The sequence below is a fragment of the Crassostrea angulata genome, chromosome 9 (genome assembly GCF_025612915.1).
Source record: "Crassostrea angulata isolate pt1a10 chromosome 9, ASM2561291v2, whole genome shotgun sequence".
Lineage (NCBI taxonomy): Eukaryota > Metazoa > Mollusca > Bivalvia > Ostreida > Ostreidae > Magallana > Magallana angulata.
The window spans coordinates 22,610,345-22,626,863 of NC_069119.1; the positions used below are offsets into that span (position 1 = coordinate 22,610,345).

Consider the following 16,519-nt stretch of genomic DNA (forward strand, 5'->3'; position numbering starts at 1 on the left):
AAACATGAACAAATCTCATAATTTCTAAATTATTGAAAACAATGTATATTTACCATAACATCGATTTATAACCTTTAATTATGTTAAATATTTGGAACTGCAGGTTGATTTAAACTGGCGTATGCGTGTCAAAACCTCCTAATAGTGTCATTTTTAGAACATCAATGCCTTTTCTTTTATAGAGTGGGCTAGCTAGACTCCATATTTTTTTCATAGTCTATATAAGGTTTATAGGAAATCAAACCGATTTTAGTCAACAAAAACGTGAAGAGATGACCAACTATAGTTTAAAAATGTCATTTTGTATCCCAACAATTGAACGTTTTAGAGAAATACAACAAGTCCGTAAATTCGTGGTTGAAGTTGCATTTAGCATTCAACAATGAAGCTTGTTGTGACTGAAATGGCTAAGTGGTTAGAGCACCAGACATTTGGTAACATTATAGAGCTAGGGTTTTCAGGTTGTGGGTTCGATCCCACCAAAACTTTAGAATTTATTCCTTTTTCTTATCTTTTTTATTAAAATATTCAAAACTGAATATTGCTTATTTGTTAGAAATTGTGCTTTTGTAAACTTGTAATATAACATCATCTAGTATATTTAGTTAGAAAAAAATTAATTTCAAATTGTTTTTACGACAAAGCCAAATGGGCATTTGCGCTATCTTGTTCCCCCATCTTCTTTAAAAGAAAGAAATGTTTGCGTTTTTCAATTAAGCTATGTACAAAAGTTATAAAGTTTCTGCAAATTATACAATTAAAATCAAACGTAGACTTTCAATTAATACAGTAACAGTATCTGCTGTTTAATGGTTGTAACTACAATCGGACATTTAATTGAATTAAGGTTTTTTTCCAGCTCAAAAGAAAAATTATGCAGTCAATAGAAAGAGTATGCCCGAAAGGAAAGCTGTATTAGACGCTGCACGGTGTAATGATCGCTAGATGTATGGAAATGTGATACAGCCGAGGCTATCCAAGGAAACCGTAAATTGCCATCAATTCTAAGTGAGGAGCGTTTAATACGTTAATCGAATTCTATTATTTTCTTTAACACGACGGGTGTAATAATCAGAGTGACAGGTTCACTATTGTTTGTTCTTTGTGTTAGGAAAGCGCTATTAGACTATTATGCATATACACAGATGCTTATCATCCAAAAATTGTGATTCGAATTCCTTAATTATTTTGTTAGCTTTAACATCATCATCAATGTTGTGATTAGTTCCCATATAAATTATTTAAAAAAAACCCGAAGGTCTAAACGGACGTCGGTTGGGGTACATGCAGAAATTCTTACATGTTAATGGCAAGTCACATGATTTACACAATGGTTAAAGAAAAAATAATCATGTCATTATAGTAAATGGATTATTTAATATGTAAGGAACGAAGCTTTAAGTTTGCTTTAACTGCCTTTCCAATATTTTTTTTATCGCATTTATCTGTTTTGGAAATAGAAGGACATAAACTTCAAGTTTTTCACTCAAAACAAGAAAAACCCCTTGGGTGTTTGACATCTATAATTATCATAAGGGGCCCGCTCTGCGGGGGCTCTATAGTGATCAGTCTGTCCGTTCGTCCATCCGTCATTTCGTCAATCTTCTTCCGAGATCTCTAGTCCGAAGTATATCTCCTCTCCCCATGGCACAATCTGGCTCATACTTCACCCACAGAGTGTCTTTGGGTAAATGATGTGCAGTGACCTTGAACCATGTTTCTAGGTCTTTGCAGAATATGTCATATTCATAGGTCATAGCAGAATTATGTGAAAATTTTTGTCCGAAGCCTAGTATATACTATCTTCTCTCCCCTTGGTCCAATCTGGCTCACAGAGTGCCAATGTTCAAAGCTTGATGTTTGTAGGTCAAGTGCCAAGGTCTTTGTTTTTGGATTTGTGAGTGTGTGTGTGTGTGGGGGGGGGGGGGGGGGGGGTGTTCGTTTTCATAAAATGAACTATGGTATGATAATTGTAAGAAAGTGTAATTCATTGAAACAAAATTCAGGGCCAAAATTTAATGAATACAATATATGCTACTCATTGTATTTATTTTCCGATTTCCAAAATAAAAACCTTCTAGCATCAAGAACGTTTATACTTCTTTCGGTTCATACGAAATGTGGTAAAACTGATCGTCTATCAATTTTTATATAGCTAACATATTTAAAGTTAAGCGTAAGAGAAATTGTTGTTACCATAAATAGAGCAAACGTTCTTAATCATACTGTTCAGAAAATGTCAGGTTTATGAAAACAGGCCTACATTTGTATTAAAATTTAGGACATTAAGATTAAAAGTTGTTATTTCAGTAATACGATATTTAATGAAAGTCTTATGATTTTCATCAGGTGACATTTTCTTTAACGAACAAGAATCAGAATTATCATGTTAGCTTGGGTTTCCCGATCAAAATAAGTTGAAGGTGGAATATGATTTATGGGTAACTAAGAACAATGCTCCCAGTACTGGGGCAGTTCCACCGGAAATGAAAAGGTCAGAGCCACCATTAAACCTACTACAGAACCTGAACTATATAATTTCGCTATAAACCGTATGGCAAGGTTTTTCAACTTTATATCATTTCTAAGATATCATCATTCCTAAAATTAAATAACTGCCCGAGTACACAGACTATACTGAAATTTCGTAAGTAATACTGAAAAATATTTGACATTCAAGTGCCATTCTGTTTGCTTTGCTTTTTAAAAGAGCCCACTTAAAACAAATGAATAAATGATACAAGACCATTTAATTCCTGATATTAACAAAATTAACTTGGCACCTGTGTTTAAGATTATTTTCATTGTCAATACGATTAATTAATTCCAATAACTTTGTTTCACCAGATAAAATAAAAAGTGCTCTTACAGTTTTGAAATTTTGAAAATACACCATTGACGATAGATTTTCTCCACCGAATCTATTCAAAGAAAGTTCCTATTCGATATTTTTGGAAGATGTTAACCTTTCAAACTTTCAAGTAAAATTGACTTCTAAACCTGTTTGTCGCCCCGACTTCTCTTAAACGTTGTATATTAAGAGAGTTTGATGGTTGTGGGCCTTTTACATGTGGACTATATTAATTTCCTTTAAAAGGAGAGCTTTGTATAAACTGAAGATATATATGAAAATATAAACAGCTAAAATATTTGGAATATTTCTTTACTTAATATTAGTTTATGGTGTGATAAATTAGATAATAATAAAATGGGTAGAACTGAAAGGTACATATCTAAGTTATACTAAGAAGGTTTATAAAATTTCCAGGAAATTCTTAAGTTTTCCTCATATTCATATTTGAACTTATAACTTTGTCCCAGGCAAATCCTGTTTTGTCTGCCCAAATGCTCTGACCCCCTCCCCTCCCCCTCCACCACTCTCATCTTCTCGAATCTTAATTCCATTATTTTCAGGGTGTTATTGTTAACACCCCTTTTGATTACATGTATTTGTTGTATGTAATGCGCACATAACCATTGTCAAACGATGTACACGTAAGAGTGGGTTTGTGATCTTTTCTTTTTCGTTTTATTGATCAACAGATGTGCTTTTCTGCATCTACGCTGTATGTAATTTCTTCTAAAAGTATGACCAGACAGCCTATGGATTAGGTTACATAATAAATGAGAGCTGAAATAGATTTCGTGCTTCATTTCACAAAAATATGTACTGATTTTTCAAACGAAGAATTTTGAATAAGAAATGAAACTTTTGTCAGACAATCATCTCTCAGTGTTAAGTTGAAAAGATATCCAAATAATCTCCATTTTGAAAAAAAGTAAATAAGCACTATTTTTGAAAAGTAATTAAGAGCAATAAAAAGTCCTCCATTCATAAAACATGGACTGTTTTATAGCATGTTTTGTTTTACCTATTCATACGTTTGAAGTGACGTCACGTGGTAAAGGTAATCATTGGTAATTACACTTAGGGACACCAAAACTAATCACCAAACAAATGATGTAATATCTAACAAATATGCGTTACAATCTCGTATTAAAGACACGCGATCTGATAATTCAAATTACTTTAATTTAATGACGTCAACAAAGTTTTAATACAAAACTTCCAATGAAACTCGAACAACAATATTTTATTTTTCATCAAGATGACTAGACGTATAGATGACAGATTTTATTGTATGAGGAATAAACATCTAACTGTTGATAAGCTTGTTTAAAAACGTGCTGCAATTAAGTCATGATTACAGAAACTCGTGTTGAGATTGGTGCAGACAGAGAATCTGCACTTAACTACCCAAGGAATTAAATTCTGATAAAACAAAACAGCCATTGAACAGTTTGTTCGAATAATATTATCTTTGAAATGACATCATGGAAATTGTGTTATCTTTCGGGGCGCAAAATTATTGACAATTAAACACGCAGGTGCATCAGTAATCCTTTTATTTAAAATATACTTAATGAAGCAATCAGGTGGAAAAAAAATATCATACCGAGTTTTACAAACAAAGAACAAAATTTAAAAAATACAGATTTATAAAGTAAACTGGGTAACTCTCATCTTTACCTGAAGATCTTCAAAATGATTTTTTAAAAAATAATCCTGACATTTTATCAAGTAAAGTAAAATTCAATATGTTTTAACTTTAAAGTTTGAACTTTTTCGCTTTATCTTTATACTAAGCTCTTCTTCGTAAGGAAATTCATATAGTCCAAAACTTACCACGGCCAACTAGCCCCCTTAAGGCTGTAACTGTCACTTTACTGTGCATACCCTCTATGGAAAGCTCGGTAAAATAAGGCATTACGTTAATCTGTATGTTCTGTTGGGGTTTTAGACTTCATTGATAAAAAAAATATGTTCCTGTAAATATGCCAACTTTTGACAAAAACCCTAAAGGATATTAAGAAAAGCAAAAACTTGTATTTTAAGGCTTTTTCCCAAACTGACATTCAGTCAATGAAATCTCTACAGAAATGTGGCAGTGTAATCATAAATCATAATATACATCCATTCATAGAAATTCTTAATCTTTAAAGCCAAGCTATTACAAAGTTATGTGGGTGCAATTTTATTCGTTTCTAAGTATTAATCGATTAAAGGATCTAAATAGTACTGTTATCGTCTTGATATCCACTCCATTCAGGACAAACTTGGTAATCACTTTCTATGTATTATTTTTCGCCGTATATGGGAATCGTCAAAATTAACTCTGTTGCCAGTTTGCCTGTAGCGTATATTATTATAATATGATACATTAAGGTACTAATATTGTTTGAGATATTGTTATTATCGCTGACCAAGTTTCTAGCGCCTTGAGGAGTGTGAAGACGATTGAAAACATGACTTCTAGTAGAAAGAACCCGTCAAGGATTCTTTTATGAAAAAGAAACGTGCTTAAAACAACTTTCAAAAACGATGCTATGGGGTTTAAAAACAATTGAATTTAACCTTGTCTTACACAGAAATTCAATATTATATCATGTTAGTTATAAATATATGCGTCTGAAATATTACGTCAATTCAAACTCTTTTCTCGAAAGAACTGTCCTCAACTATCAATAGAGTAAAGGTTGGCAATTTTTGATGGCTTAGAACTAGATAATAGTTTAAATACAGTATCACAGCCATGGACTAGATGCAAAAATGGCTACAGGGGGCAGCACTTGAATGTCAGTATTTTGATACACCGGTAATTATGGAAGATTACACCATTGCTAGCCCGTTAAAGACTTCAAAGGAAGGTATTCACTGACTCTGTAGAGATAGGATGTGGCGGGTGACCATTTTGTTCGTCTGTTGTTATTTTGTGGACGGGAGGAGATACTGCGTTTTGTCCGGGTCTCTCCCACGCCTGGTTCGGAGTGTTCCGGAATGTGCCGTCCTCTGCGAGTTTCTTTCTCCATGTCGTGATTTTACCTTTTGTAGAAACAAAGAGTTTATGTACTGCGTAACGTATACGAAGTTTCAACACAACGCATGCGCAAACCAATCTTCAATGATGCAATCCGTGAATTTTTCAAAGGTAAAGTAATGGGTTACAGTAAAACATCATGTACAAATTGAAAGCAATTAAGTGTTTGAAAATGTATAGAAGGGGAAGATATTAAATTGTTGAGAGTTATGATCGAAATTGGAAGGGCATTTCTTTCATACTTTGTTATTTAAAAAAAATGTCATGCAGATTTCATAACTAAAATTGTATGACGGCATCCAGTGTTGATAAGAGCTATTATTGATGATTTATGAAACAATAGACCGATGAACTTAATTAGCATTCAGCTTACGTTAAACAAAACATGGACTAGTTGTTTTCTGAGCTGCCGAGTGTTGTTTGCCCTATGGTTACTCTGTTTTAAATGCTGATATGTTCCTGAACATATTTTCATTTTAATTTCAATATAAAAAAAGTAACTTGATAAGATAATGACACATCTTGGAGTAACATGCAAATGTGATGCTGCATACTGATATATTACATTATGAATTAGCTATAGGCAAAATCGCTTTTCTTCTTTATTTTGAATAATGCTTTTTACTGTTTCTTAAATTGGGTTTAAATATGTGACTAATTTTGATTATAAATCATTATTAATAGATTAATTTAAATGTAGGTGGCATACCAAAAAATGTTATTTAATAGACTAGTGTAAGTAGACTAACATCATTCATGAACTTAGGAATAATGATAAATCAGAACAGTAAACGTTTTCAATATTAAAAGGCGATAACACGAGGAAAAGATAGACAACACAGAACAAGAGCCACTCTATAAGATAATAAATTAATCAAAAAGCGAAGATACAGAAGATACATCAGACCATGACTTTTATTCATAACACGGTTGTTGTTTCATCCTCTATCTAACATGTCTGTCTTAATGTTCAGATGCTGTCAACCAACGTATCGATACAACCACCGACTTTCACTTCAAAGCCCTCCGAGACAATGCCGCTGACGTCATATTCAACCCGGGAGACCACACTGACACCTGTATTAAATGACGTCACGGGTTCTTCGTCTTGTGAACATCATCCAGAACTTTGTCAGAAATAATTGGAATGAAGAGACGTCACTAACATTCAAACATATCAAATAACAATTTGAAAGTATAAATGCCTTATAAACTGTTTACCTGTTTGTAGTTCATATCATTTACTGAAGAAATAAAGCAATGCCATATATTTATCTCTTAGAGCGTGTTTAAATAATAGGTGCGTATGAACAGAAGGATCCTTGGGTCGATTAAAAACAGATCATTTATTGCCCTAACCAAAAAAGGAAAAAAAAATATGCATGCCATTTTCGTAACTTAGAATTTCTTATTACATTACGCATTTCAGAACAAAAATGTTATCTCACAACAAATGATGTTTAGCAATGTATTCATCACTATCTAATAATTTAAAAAAAAAACCATGCTCATTTGTAACGTCTGTCGAGAAAGTGATAATCATTGTTATTTTTTCTTCTACGACTTCAGTGACTGCAACGGAAGTAAAAAATATTGTGGTGACATACAGTACCAATATTCTATGCAGAGTTGTCGTTTATTACTCCCTCGGACACCTATGCAAAGTGCCCCCGTCAAAATTTTTGGCGGGAATTCAAAAAAATGTATTCGAAAGATTTATTAATTTTATTAAAAAAATCATTATACTCATTCAAAGTATAAATATCTACATTTAATGACAAACATTAGAGCTGATATGAATCAAGGTGGAGGTTTTCCGTATTCACGGTAGAGCTACGGTTTCTATATATTATCATCATAGGGGTTTATATTATTATTGATAATAAATTAATTACTTGTAGTTATCATATGTAATGATATATTAATTATTTTTTACATAGTATTGGTCCTTTTGTTTCTTAAAATGTCCAGAAAAAATAAGCTTTCAATGGCTTAATTTAAACTCCTCTACGGCACTGATCAACACCCACCATTGTGACATGAATATTGCATGCACATTCAATTAACAAGGCAACAACGGGACTCAGAGAACGAATGACGTGTCATTAAGTTCAATAAGTATAGAACATGCACAATTCAGGGTCACACATAATTCTATATCATTTTCCGAACGACAAAAAATGTTTCAACTTGAAATGGCACAAAATTTCAAAAATAAAATACAAAAAGCAAAGTGTTAACAAGATGTTTATAAGATAAATACAATCTGCGGAACAAAGTATCCGTACTCTAAACACTAAGCGCCATTTCAAGGACATTTGACAGAGCCCAAAGGAGCGTCCAGCGGAAACACATTCATTTGTCTTGATGAAAGACGGCACTCGATGTTCGGATAAATGTGTAACTTTTTTCTAGTAATGGACTCCAGAGTATAATAAAGGAAACGCGCTAAGGGTCGATTCTGATTTACGGGATACGTCACTTCCGGTTTGGCTTTGCTTCCAAGATTTGTAATGGTGTTAGGATGGTACATTTTTCTACAAAATGATGTTGTATTCTTTCGCCAATTGTTTTATTTTTTACAAGTCTAAGGTGCCACTTCTAATTCACTTGCAGATTTAATTATTCATTTGACCAGGGGGGAATGTATTTAAAAAAAAAAAAAACCAAGACACATTTTAGATATATATTTAGAAATGGTTTAGTCAGACTTGCTTGTAAAAAAAATGCACTTTTCTTTTATTAATATTAGAATGCTCAGTAATACAAATTCAAATCATTCAGTTTATGTCATACATTTTTTAATAGTAAAACATGGTATCAGGAGAAAACGTACCCAAGAGAAAACGTACCCAGGAGAAAACGTACCCAAGAGAAAACGTACCCAGGAGAAAACGTACCCAATCTCTAGGGTACCTGGGTACGTTTTCTCCTGGAGAAAACGTACCCTATAAATTGGGTACGTTTTCTCCTGGGTACGTTTTCTCCAGGGTACGTTTTCTCCAGCATTCTAAAACATTAGGTCCAATATGCACCGGCGTTTTAACATTAACATTACAAAATGGCAGCATTAATGCAATAAAACCCATGAACTAAAACAAAAGTATGAGTTAAGAATCTAATTCAGAAGAATATGATTCATCAACTTTCTATCTTTAAATGTAGCTTAGAAACTAAATGTTTGTTAAACCTATTTTATTAGTTACATTATTACGTGACAACAGCTCATATACCTTGATATTAAATACAGTACTAAAATTAACAGCAATTCATAAAATTTACATGACTGAGTGTATTCAATTCGGAGAAATGACACAATAGCTTCTGGTTTGGTCTCAATTGGGTTTAGTTTAACATGAAGTTTGAAAGAAAATATAAAATTTCTTTCTTTTTTCTTTTTACAATGACAACACAGGATAAATATCTGTCATTTTTTTAACTGAAATATGACTGAAAAGGTAATTAATATATCAAATAATTATCATTCAGTCACTTTTCAAGGTTTTCTTGTCAGTTAACTTTAAGTTGACTGAATGACGTAGTATTGCGTTCACCTTATAATTGCCAGATACAATTTCTCCTAACTTTTATTTTATAAATATTTTAATCTACCTGTATACTTATTATTTGGTAAATAATTTCAGTGAATAATTCAAAGTTAAAATGACATGTACGGACTTTTTAACAACTTCTCCCCCTAACCCTAATATTTAATATTTATACGTTAAATAAATGACATATGATCATTATGTAATTTTACAGTTTTTCTTTAAGCGTTAACTCAGAACTATTCACTGAAATTAATTAGCAATTTATAAGTATACAAATCATTATATATATTTAAACTTTTAAAAAATTTACTTATTTTGCATTTAAATGGTTAAATCTTGGTAATTCTGTCGACAGAAAATTTACTGAAAATACAATTCTTTCATTTCATTGTGAAAAGAAAAAAATTTCCGTTTATAATGGGGGTTTCAAGTCTAAGAGCGACGAAGAGTTGCTTTTTATTGAAGTGCATTTTATTTAGTTAGTTAGAGTAGTAGGTTAAAGCCTTACTCCCTTGTGAGATTTAAAAAGATTTGAAGCAGGCCAAGATTTTAGATAAAGTTGATAATGATCTTATCCATCATTAATGTGTATAAATATTAATTTTTGGGTTTTTTGGAAAAACCTAGAAGTTTACCGTTGCATTAAGGTCATATACACCCATTAACCGTTTAGAAACCAAATTGCTGCATAATAATTATACAAAACTATAACAGGATTGATACACTTACAAGGGTGCATTTGAAACTTTCAATGTGAGTATCCGGGTATAAACCAATTATGATGTCACAAAGGACAAATGGCACATAGTTATAGGGATCCTATCCTAAATATACAAAGTATTATTAACCAATAAAATTGAAGTCGTTCATCATGAAAACGATATATTGGTCGACAATTACACATTATATCAAACATCTGCTGGAAACTTGCTTAGCTATCAATAATATGAAAATACATAGGAAAATGGCCAATGGAAACGTTCTAATTCATTTGAATAATTAGAAAATTGGTACAATTATTTTGTTTAAATGAAATGCGGTTAATTATTGCTGATCCCAAGGCCACTTTGCTTATGTTAAACAAGAGTTTTGTTTGAAGATAAAAGAAATTCTTGTGTCGGTTTATTAGATGTCATTAAAATTGTGCAGACATAGCTTAGAATAAACAAAGGTTCAAAACCAAAACAACAAAAAAACATTGCAACGACGACCGACTTTTATTATATTGTTTAATTGTCTTCAATTTTCTATCACTCTTAGATATTTTGCTTTGTAGTAACCTGTAATGACGCAGTATCTACCTATGATATAAAGCTACTCTCGTGGTCAGAATCCTGACAAATAATAAAGAATTCATTATGCCGGCATTAACGTACAACTACCAACCCATTTTTTATATCAAAATTATTCATTATTTAATAATGATCAAAATCTACGTCCACCGTTGATATAAAAAAAACCCCACAAAATAAGGCATTGTATTTAGTGGTTAACGATATGTTTTTGCGTTTTACATTATATCAATAGTTGGTATAAATTTTGACCACTAGTTGTATTACGATGAAAATGTGTCATTAATTGAAGGCTAGGTACTTTTTAAATAAAATTATATTATAAAATCACTAGTGCAACCTCATTTCATTAGTGGATACCAATAGAGACTAACAATTAGTTTTGTGACATGCAAATTCAACCATTACTTACATTTAGAGAGGACACATAAAACAAACTTTTAGCGTAAACATTATCATTATTATCTGAATGTATGTAAAATATATATATATATATATATATATATATATATATATATATATATATATATATATATATATATATATATATATATATATATATATATATATATTTCTTATCACAAGTTTTATGGTTTTAATTAAGTTAAATCAGTATAATGTGATTATAAGTATTTTACATCCATTGCTGCATTTGAAGATAAAAGTTTCAATACTTATTCATGTCTTAAAAGTCAACTGATAATTAGCATAGATATATGTTGCAACTTTAAAGCTATTATAGTTATTCATCTACAAAAACAAGAAGATTCATCCACGGTGAAAGTTTAACTAAGTATACACCTCACTGACCCCTATAATATCTGTAACCACCTCAGATGACCCACAAAACCAGGGTCTGACCTTTAAAAGAGAGGGTCTGCTACATTGATAAGTACAAATCTGAAAATAACTGATAATATCCGAGGAATGAAATTTGCATCTAGGATGAGATCAAAACGATTTCCTAATCCTCTTTAATGGTCGATTCCTCGTTTGGCAGCATTGGCCCACGGCCATGACTGATAGTTTCCCACACTGGTCTTATCACTATAAATACCAGGCTCGCAAGCAGCATACTCAGTCAAATAATTGGATCTCGGATACCGACGCTGATACGACGAGAGGGGAAAGTGACACAATAACCTGATAGTATTTTCCTTTGGACGAAATAAGGACCTTGCTGTCAAAACCAGATGAATTGAAAGGGACACTGACCAAGGGAAAAAAAACTTAACAGCTTGAAAAGTCTACAGAGGAAGAGAAGCTCAAGATTCAAGATAATCCATCGAATTTCACACAAATATGAAGATGTCTTGTATATCAAACATCATTTGCAGCGTACTTGCATTCTGTGTAAGCCAAATCGCCATGTTGCCAATCTCTAAGTTGTGTTATCTCACAGACATAACCACTGGACCTTCTCGGGTCATCACTTCTGGTGAGTGTGGAACTAAATGTGGAACCAAGGCTGGGTGCTTAACATTCATTACCTGTGACCTAGCTTACTCCAAAACCTGCACCATCTACAAGATTTCTTCCAAAGAAACGTGTGGCCAGGAAGGAGTCCTCTGCTCATATTTTGTACAGGTAATTAACTGTTTTTTTCCTATATAATATTTGTTATGCATAATTTGTTGAAATTACAAAGCAAGACAGAGTTATTCATATTATTGACCACATATTTTGCCATTACAGAAAACAGTTCCTTCAGATTCCGACGAAATCTTGCAATCAGTTCAGTCTGAAAGTTTGATTGCATCACCGATAACCAAGACGACGACCACAATCCTTAAAACAATCACAACAACGTCCATAACGACATATCCGGTAACGTCATCAAGAACAGACGAACGGACGGAAACAACCTCTCAAGAACCAACAACAGATGCTAGCGAAAACATTACCACTGCTACTTCTGAATTACCTTTAGAGAAAACCACAGGTGCTACCATCTTAGCCCAAACGTTAGGCCTCAGTTCCCCATCTTCCTTGCAAAATGATTTCACCACGTCTGACGTTTCAAACACGACACCAATTGCTCACTCATCAACTAATGTAGAATCAACGACCGCAGAAAAGTCTTCCACAACAAATGGTTGCCCGGGACATATACCGGACGAATTATGCCAACGTACGTGAATAAATGACGTCAGGCCAGACGTCATAGAAACTTTTGCGTGACCACCAAGGCGATTCGTTTTTTGTCTGGTCCTTTGTTCTGTCGCAAAATTGAACAGTGGAAGATCATAATTTTTAAGTTGACTAAAGCTATGATCAGATATTGACGTTTCATCTAGACATTTAGCAAGGTCTAGATTATTGCTGTTCACCGTCAATGGGCGTTGATTCTTCGATAAGTTGAAGGTTAAGAATTCCAAGACATTACACCGTACAATGTTAAAAATCGACAGAACACTAAATTGTCTTAAATTTTTAGTTTTGATTATTCAGATAGAAATTTAACTTGTCTAAACGCTAAAAACTGTTGATCTTTTCCATGTGACAACTTAGTAGACTTAGACGAAATATTCAACTACAAAAATTTAGAGCAAATTGTTTATAAATTGTATTTGTGATTATTCTTGTTCTTGCCTCTCAAAGTACAGAACTGTAAAGACATCTTATGAAACTGTGATACATAGAGATTACTTTGTTGTAGATAGAGTTGTTTTAATAAAGAGTATTATATTTGTAATACATGAACTTATTGTATTTTCTTGAAAAGAAAAAAAAAGCATATGTATAAGTAATGCAATTTTAAACAAGTACTGTCCTTATTGATTGTTTGCTACTAGATTGACCGGTCTGTGCACATAGCAGGGATTTAAGGGGGCTGGGGGTGGCTGCCATTTTAGACAATATTGATCTCATTTAAAAGAAGAGCTCCATATAAAGATAATGGGAAGTTATGAAATTTTATATTAAAATATAGGAAATTTTTCTTTATCAAATAGTAGTTGATAGCTTTAGAAATCGCATATTTAAAATACATACATAAAATTTTCAAATAAATCTGATGGTTTTATATTATATTATATTTTGACCCCCCAGCCTCCTTAAACGCATTTCACCCAAAACAGGTTATTAATTAGTTTTCAAAGAGATCGTGAAGTCTTACAGGGATAGAACCAGTGTGTTTTCTATATACAAGCACATGTAAAAATAAACGCAAAAAGACCACCAGAAATGCAAACGTAAGGTTTCATTTCACAACACTTTTTGATAAAGTGTAAGACTCATTTCAAACGTTCTCTACAAACTCTTTCGTCGGAAACGATTTGCAAACACTCGTCATTTAATAAAAAAACCTGTATAACCTCATCTCCGAGTGTTGAAAGGTATGCTCTTGACTGTCCATTCTAATTTATAACATTATGCTAATAACTATTGTAACAGTAAATTTGACAAGGTATATCGTAGTACTCTCGTAGTATCCCAGCTAATCTTAAGGAAGGAGTCTTTTAATACTTCAAATATTAGGAATTTAGGAAAATTCATATATATGCATTTTAGAACACTCTCTTTCAATTACTTTTGCTTCAGCGAGGCTATAAACAATAATTTTTTAAATTAAATTGAATCTTGTGTGCTAAACTGTGATTTTGTCTCATTTAATCATTATTATTCTTTGATTATTCATTTACTCGTCTGCCATTTATTTTCCCCGAAAAATCAAACCTTAAGTTTATTGATAATATCTGTTACGTTGACTATATATTCGTAATAATTTCATCTTTTTCTTTTATTTCAAGCAATATGAGCTGCAATTTTTATACTGAATTTTTTTTCTCACAAAAATGTTATTTTGTACTAAAATGACAAAAGATATCATGATTTTTTAATTTCCATAAGTCTTATTTTTGTTAGAAAAGCTGTTATGATGCCTTAATTGAAGAAAACTTGAATTATTGACGTCCTGTACAAAAATTGAACTGCTACATATTCCTTAAAAGAGAAATCTTTCTTCTGACAAAAATAAATGATTTTTTAAAATCTTATTTTTCATAAAAGTGTAAGTTACATGCAGACTTAGCATTCTAGCAGGGTTTTGCAGCAAAATAAAATTCTAAGAAATACAGCTCATATTGCTTTCACTTTTTTCTTGCACTAAAAAATACGAAAGTAAACAAGGTCTTAAAGACAATGGACGTTTCATCTGATGTGTAATAATAATATGAAAGTCAATTCGCAACTTCATTAAATATAATAAGTTATTATCCTTAATTAATTGTCTCTATCTTATCAAAGTTTTACAGATTTCAAGATTTGTGATATTAAAATTTAAATGTACATAAGAAAAATGTACACAAAACTAGCGAAAAGCTTACTGGTTAAATAAACGAATCTATATTTTCAACACGTTTTTGAGAGCAACTGAAGTTATTTAGATCAAGTTTTTAAATTCAGTTATACTTGGAAAACACGAACCCCCTTTAACCACTGGCCAGATGTGAAAGTGGAATATTTTTTCAAGTAAACAAAAAAGCCCAGTCGATGCTCGTTCTGATGGAATAAGTGAAGAAAACAATACATGTGATTACTGAGACTAGCATTGGATATCACCGGATGGGGTTGAATGTGTTAAAACATCAAATAACGTTTCAAAAAGTCATTGTTAAGGTCGTCCACTGCATTTTTCTCTAAAAACACAAAAAACTCTTTATCTGTGTGTGCATATTTTGATGCAGTCGTATTCAATCGGATTTCACGGGGGCAACCCTTTAATTAAATGCTGATACGTGTGATTTATCATTTTTGGGTGCAGTTGTTCCTCCACTAAGGCATTGTTCGTATGGTTTTATGTATTCTTCGCCAGAAATCGAATTCTTTAAAGTTATGAAATATTATGATGGACAGATTTTTATAATGGGATCATTATGACCTCATCTCATTGTTATAACTGATATTAGTCCTCCCCCATTCCCTGTAATTAGTTATCATGGTAATAAGGTCAGAAAGAGCAGTTCTAACAATTTACACGCAATAAGGTAATTAACTAATGAGTTTTCATTTTATTTTAAATCGTGAATCCTTATGCACAGAATAACTTTGTGTTAGATTTTTCGCTTCATAACGCACTAGTATATAATGTTTATAAAATGAGATATCAGTTATTAAAAATAATGAAAATGAGAAAGACACACCCCAAAACTCGACGCCCGTAGTTTTGTTTTACTACCATTTCACGTTCGTATTTTACTATAACACGCAATCTGTTCATATATCGTTCTTAATTACTGTGTGACAAAGTACACTTGGCTTTTTTATTTTTCATACAATGTTGTTTTTGTTCATAAACTTAATAATCCAACTAAGAGTTATCAATGAATAGAAACAATAAAAGGGAAAAAAAGAATGGGATAGCGTGTATTGTTTTTAAACTTTATTAATACATGGTTTGTGATTTCAATCAATATGCTTTTCCAGTTTAAAAAATTTTTACGTTAAAATGTGCAAGATTTTTCTTTTCACATTTTAGACAAAAGAATTGAAGCTTTCGATTATTTTTCTATTAGAACATGTAATTATTACACAATATCAGCTAGCAACACCCACACAAAATGTTTGAAACCCACCAAGATATATCACAATCATGTAAATCTTAGTCAGCTGGAGCACTGGGATTTAATAGGCCTCTCTGTATTTTAAGATCATAGTTATGCAACTTTCTTGGTGTAAAATAGTGCTTATTTCTGTAGGTAGAAATTCAGTAGACCTCGAGACAAACCTATTCAAGACGCCGACGTACGTTCGTTTAATATTGAATTTTCTTCATTAAAAAAACTGAAGTAAAGAG

General features: G+C 32.1%; 1 protein-coding gene across 1 annotated transcript; it reads left to right on the forward strand.

Moving 5' to 3' along the window:
* Window positions 1-11,825: 11,825 nt before the first annotated feature.
* LOC128163985 (location of vulva defective 1-like) lies at window positions 11,826-13,397 on the forward strand. The gene is made up of 2 exons (XM_052827693.1): window positions 11,826-12,309; window positions 12,418-13,397. Exons 1-2 carry the CDS (start codon window positions 12,025-12,027, stop codon window positions 12,859-12,861), a joined length of 729 nt encoding a protein of 242 aa, XP_052683653.1. The 5' UTR covers window positions 11,826-12,024; the 3' UTR covers window positions 12,862-13,397.
* The last annotated feature ends 3,122 nt before the right edge of the window (window positions 13,398-16,519 follow it).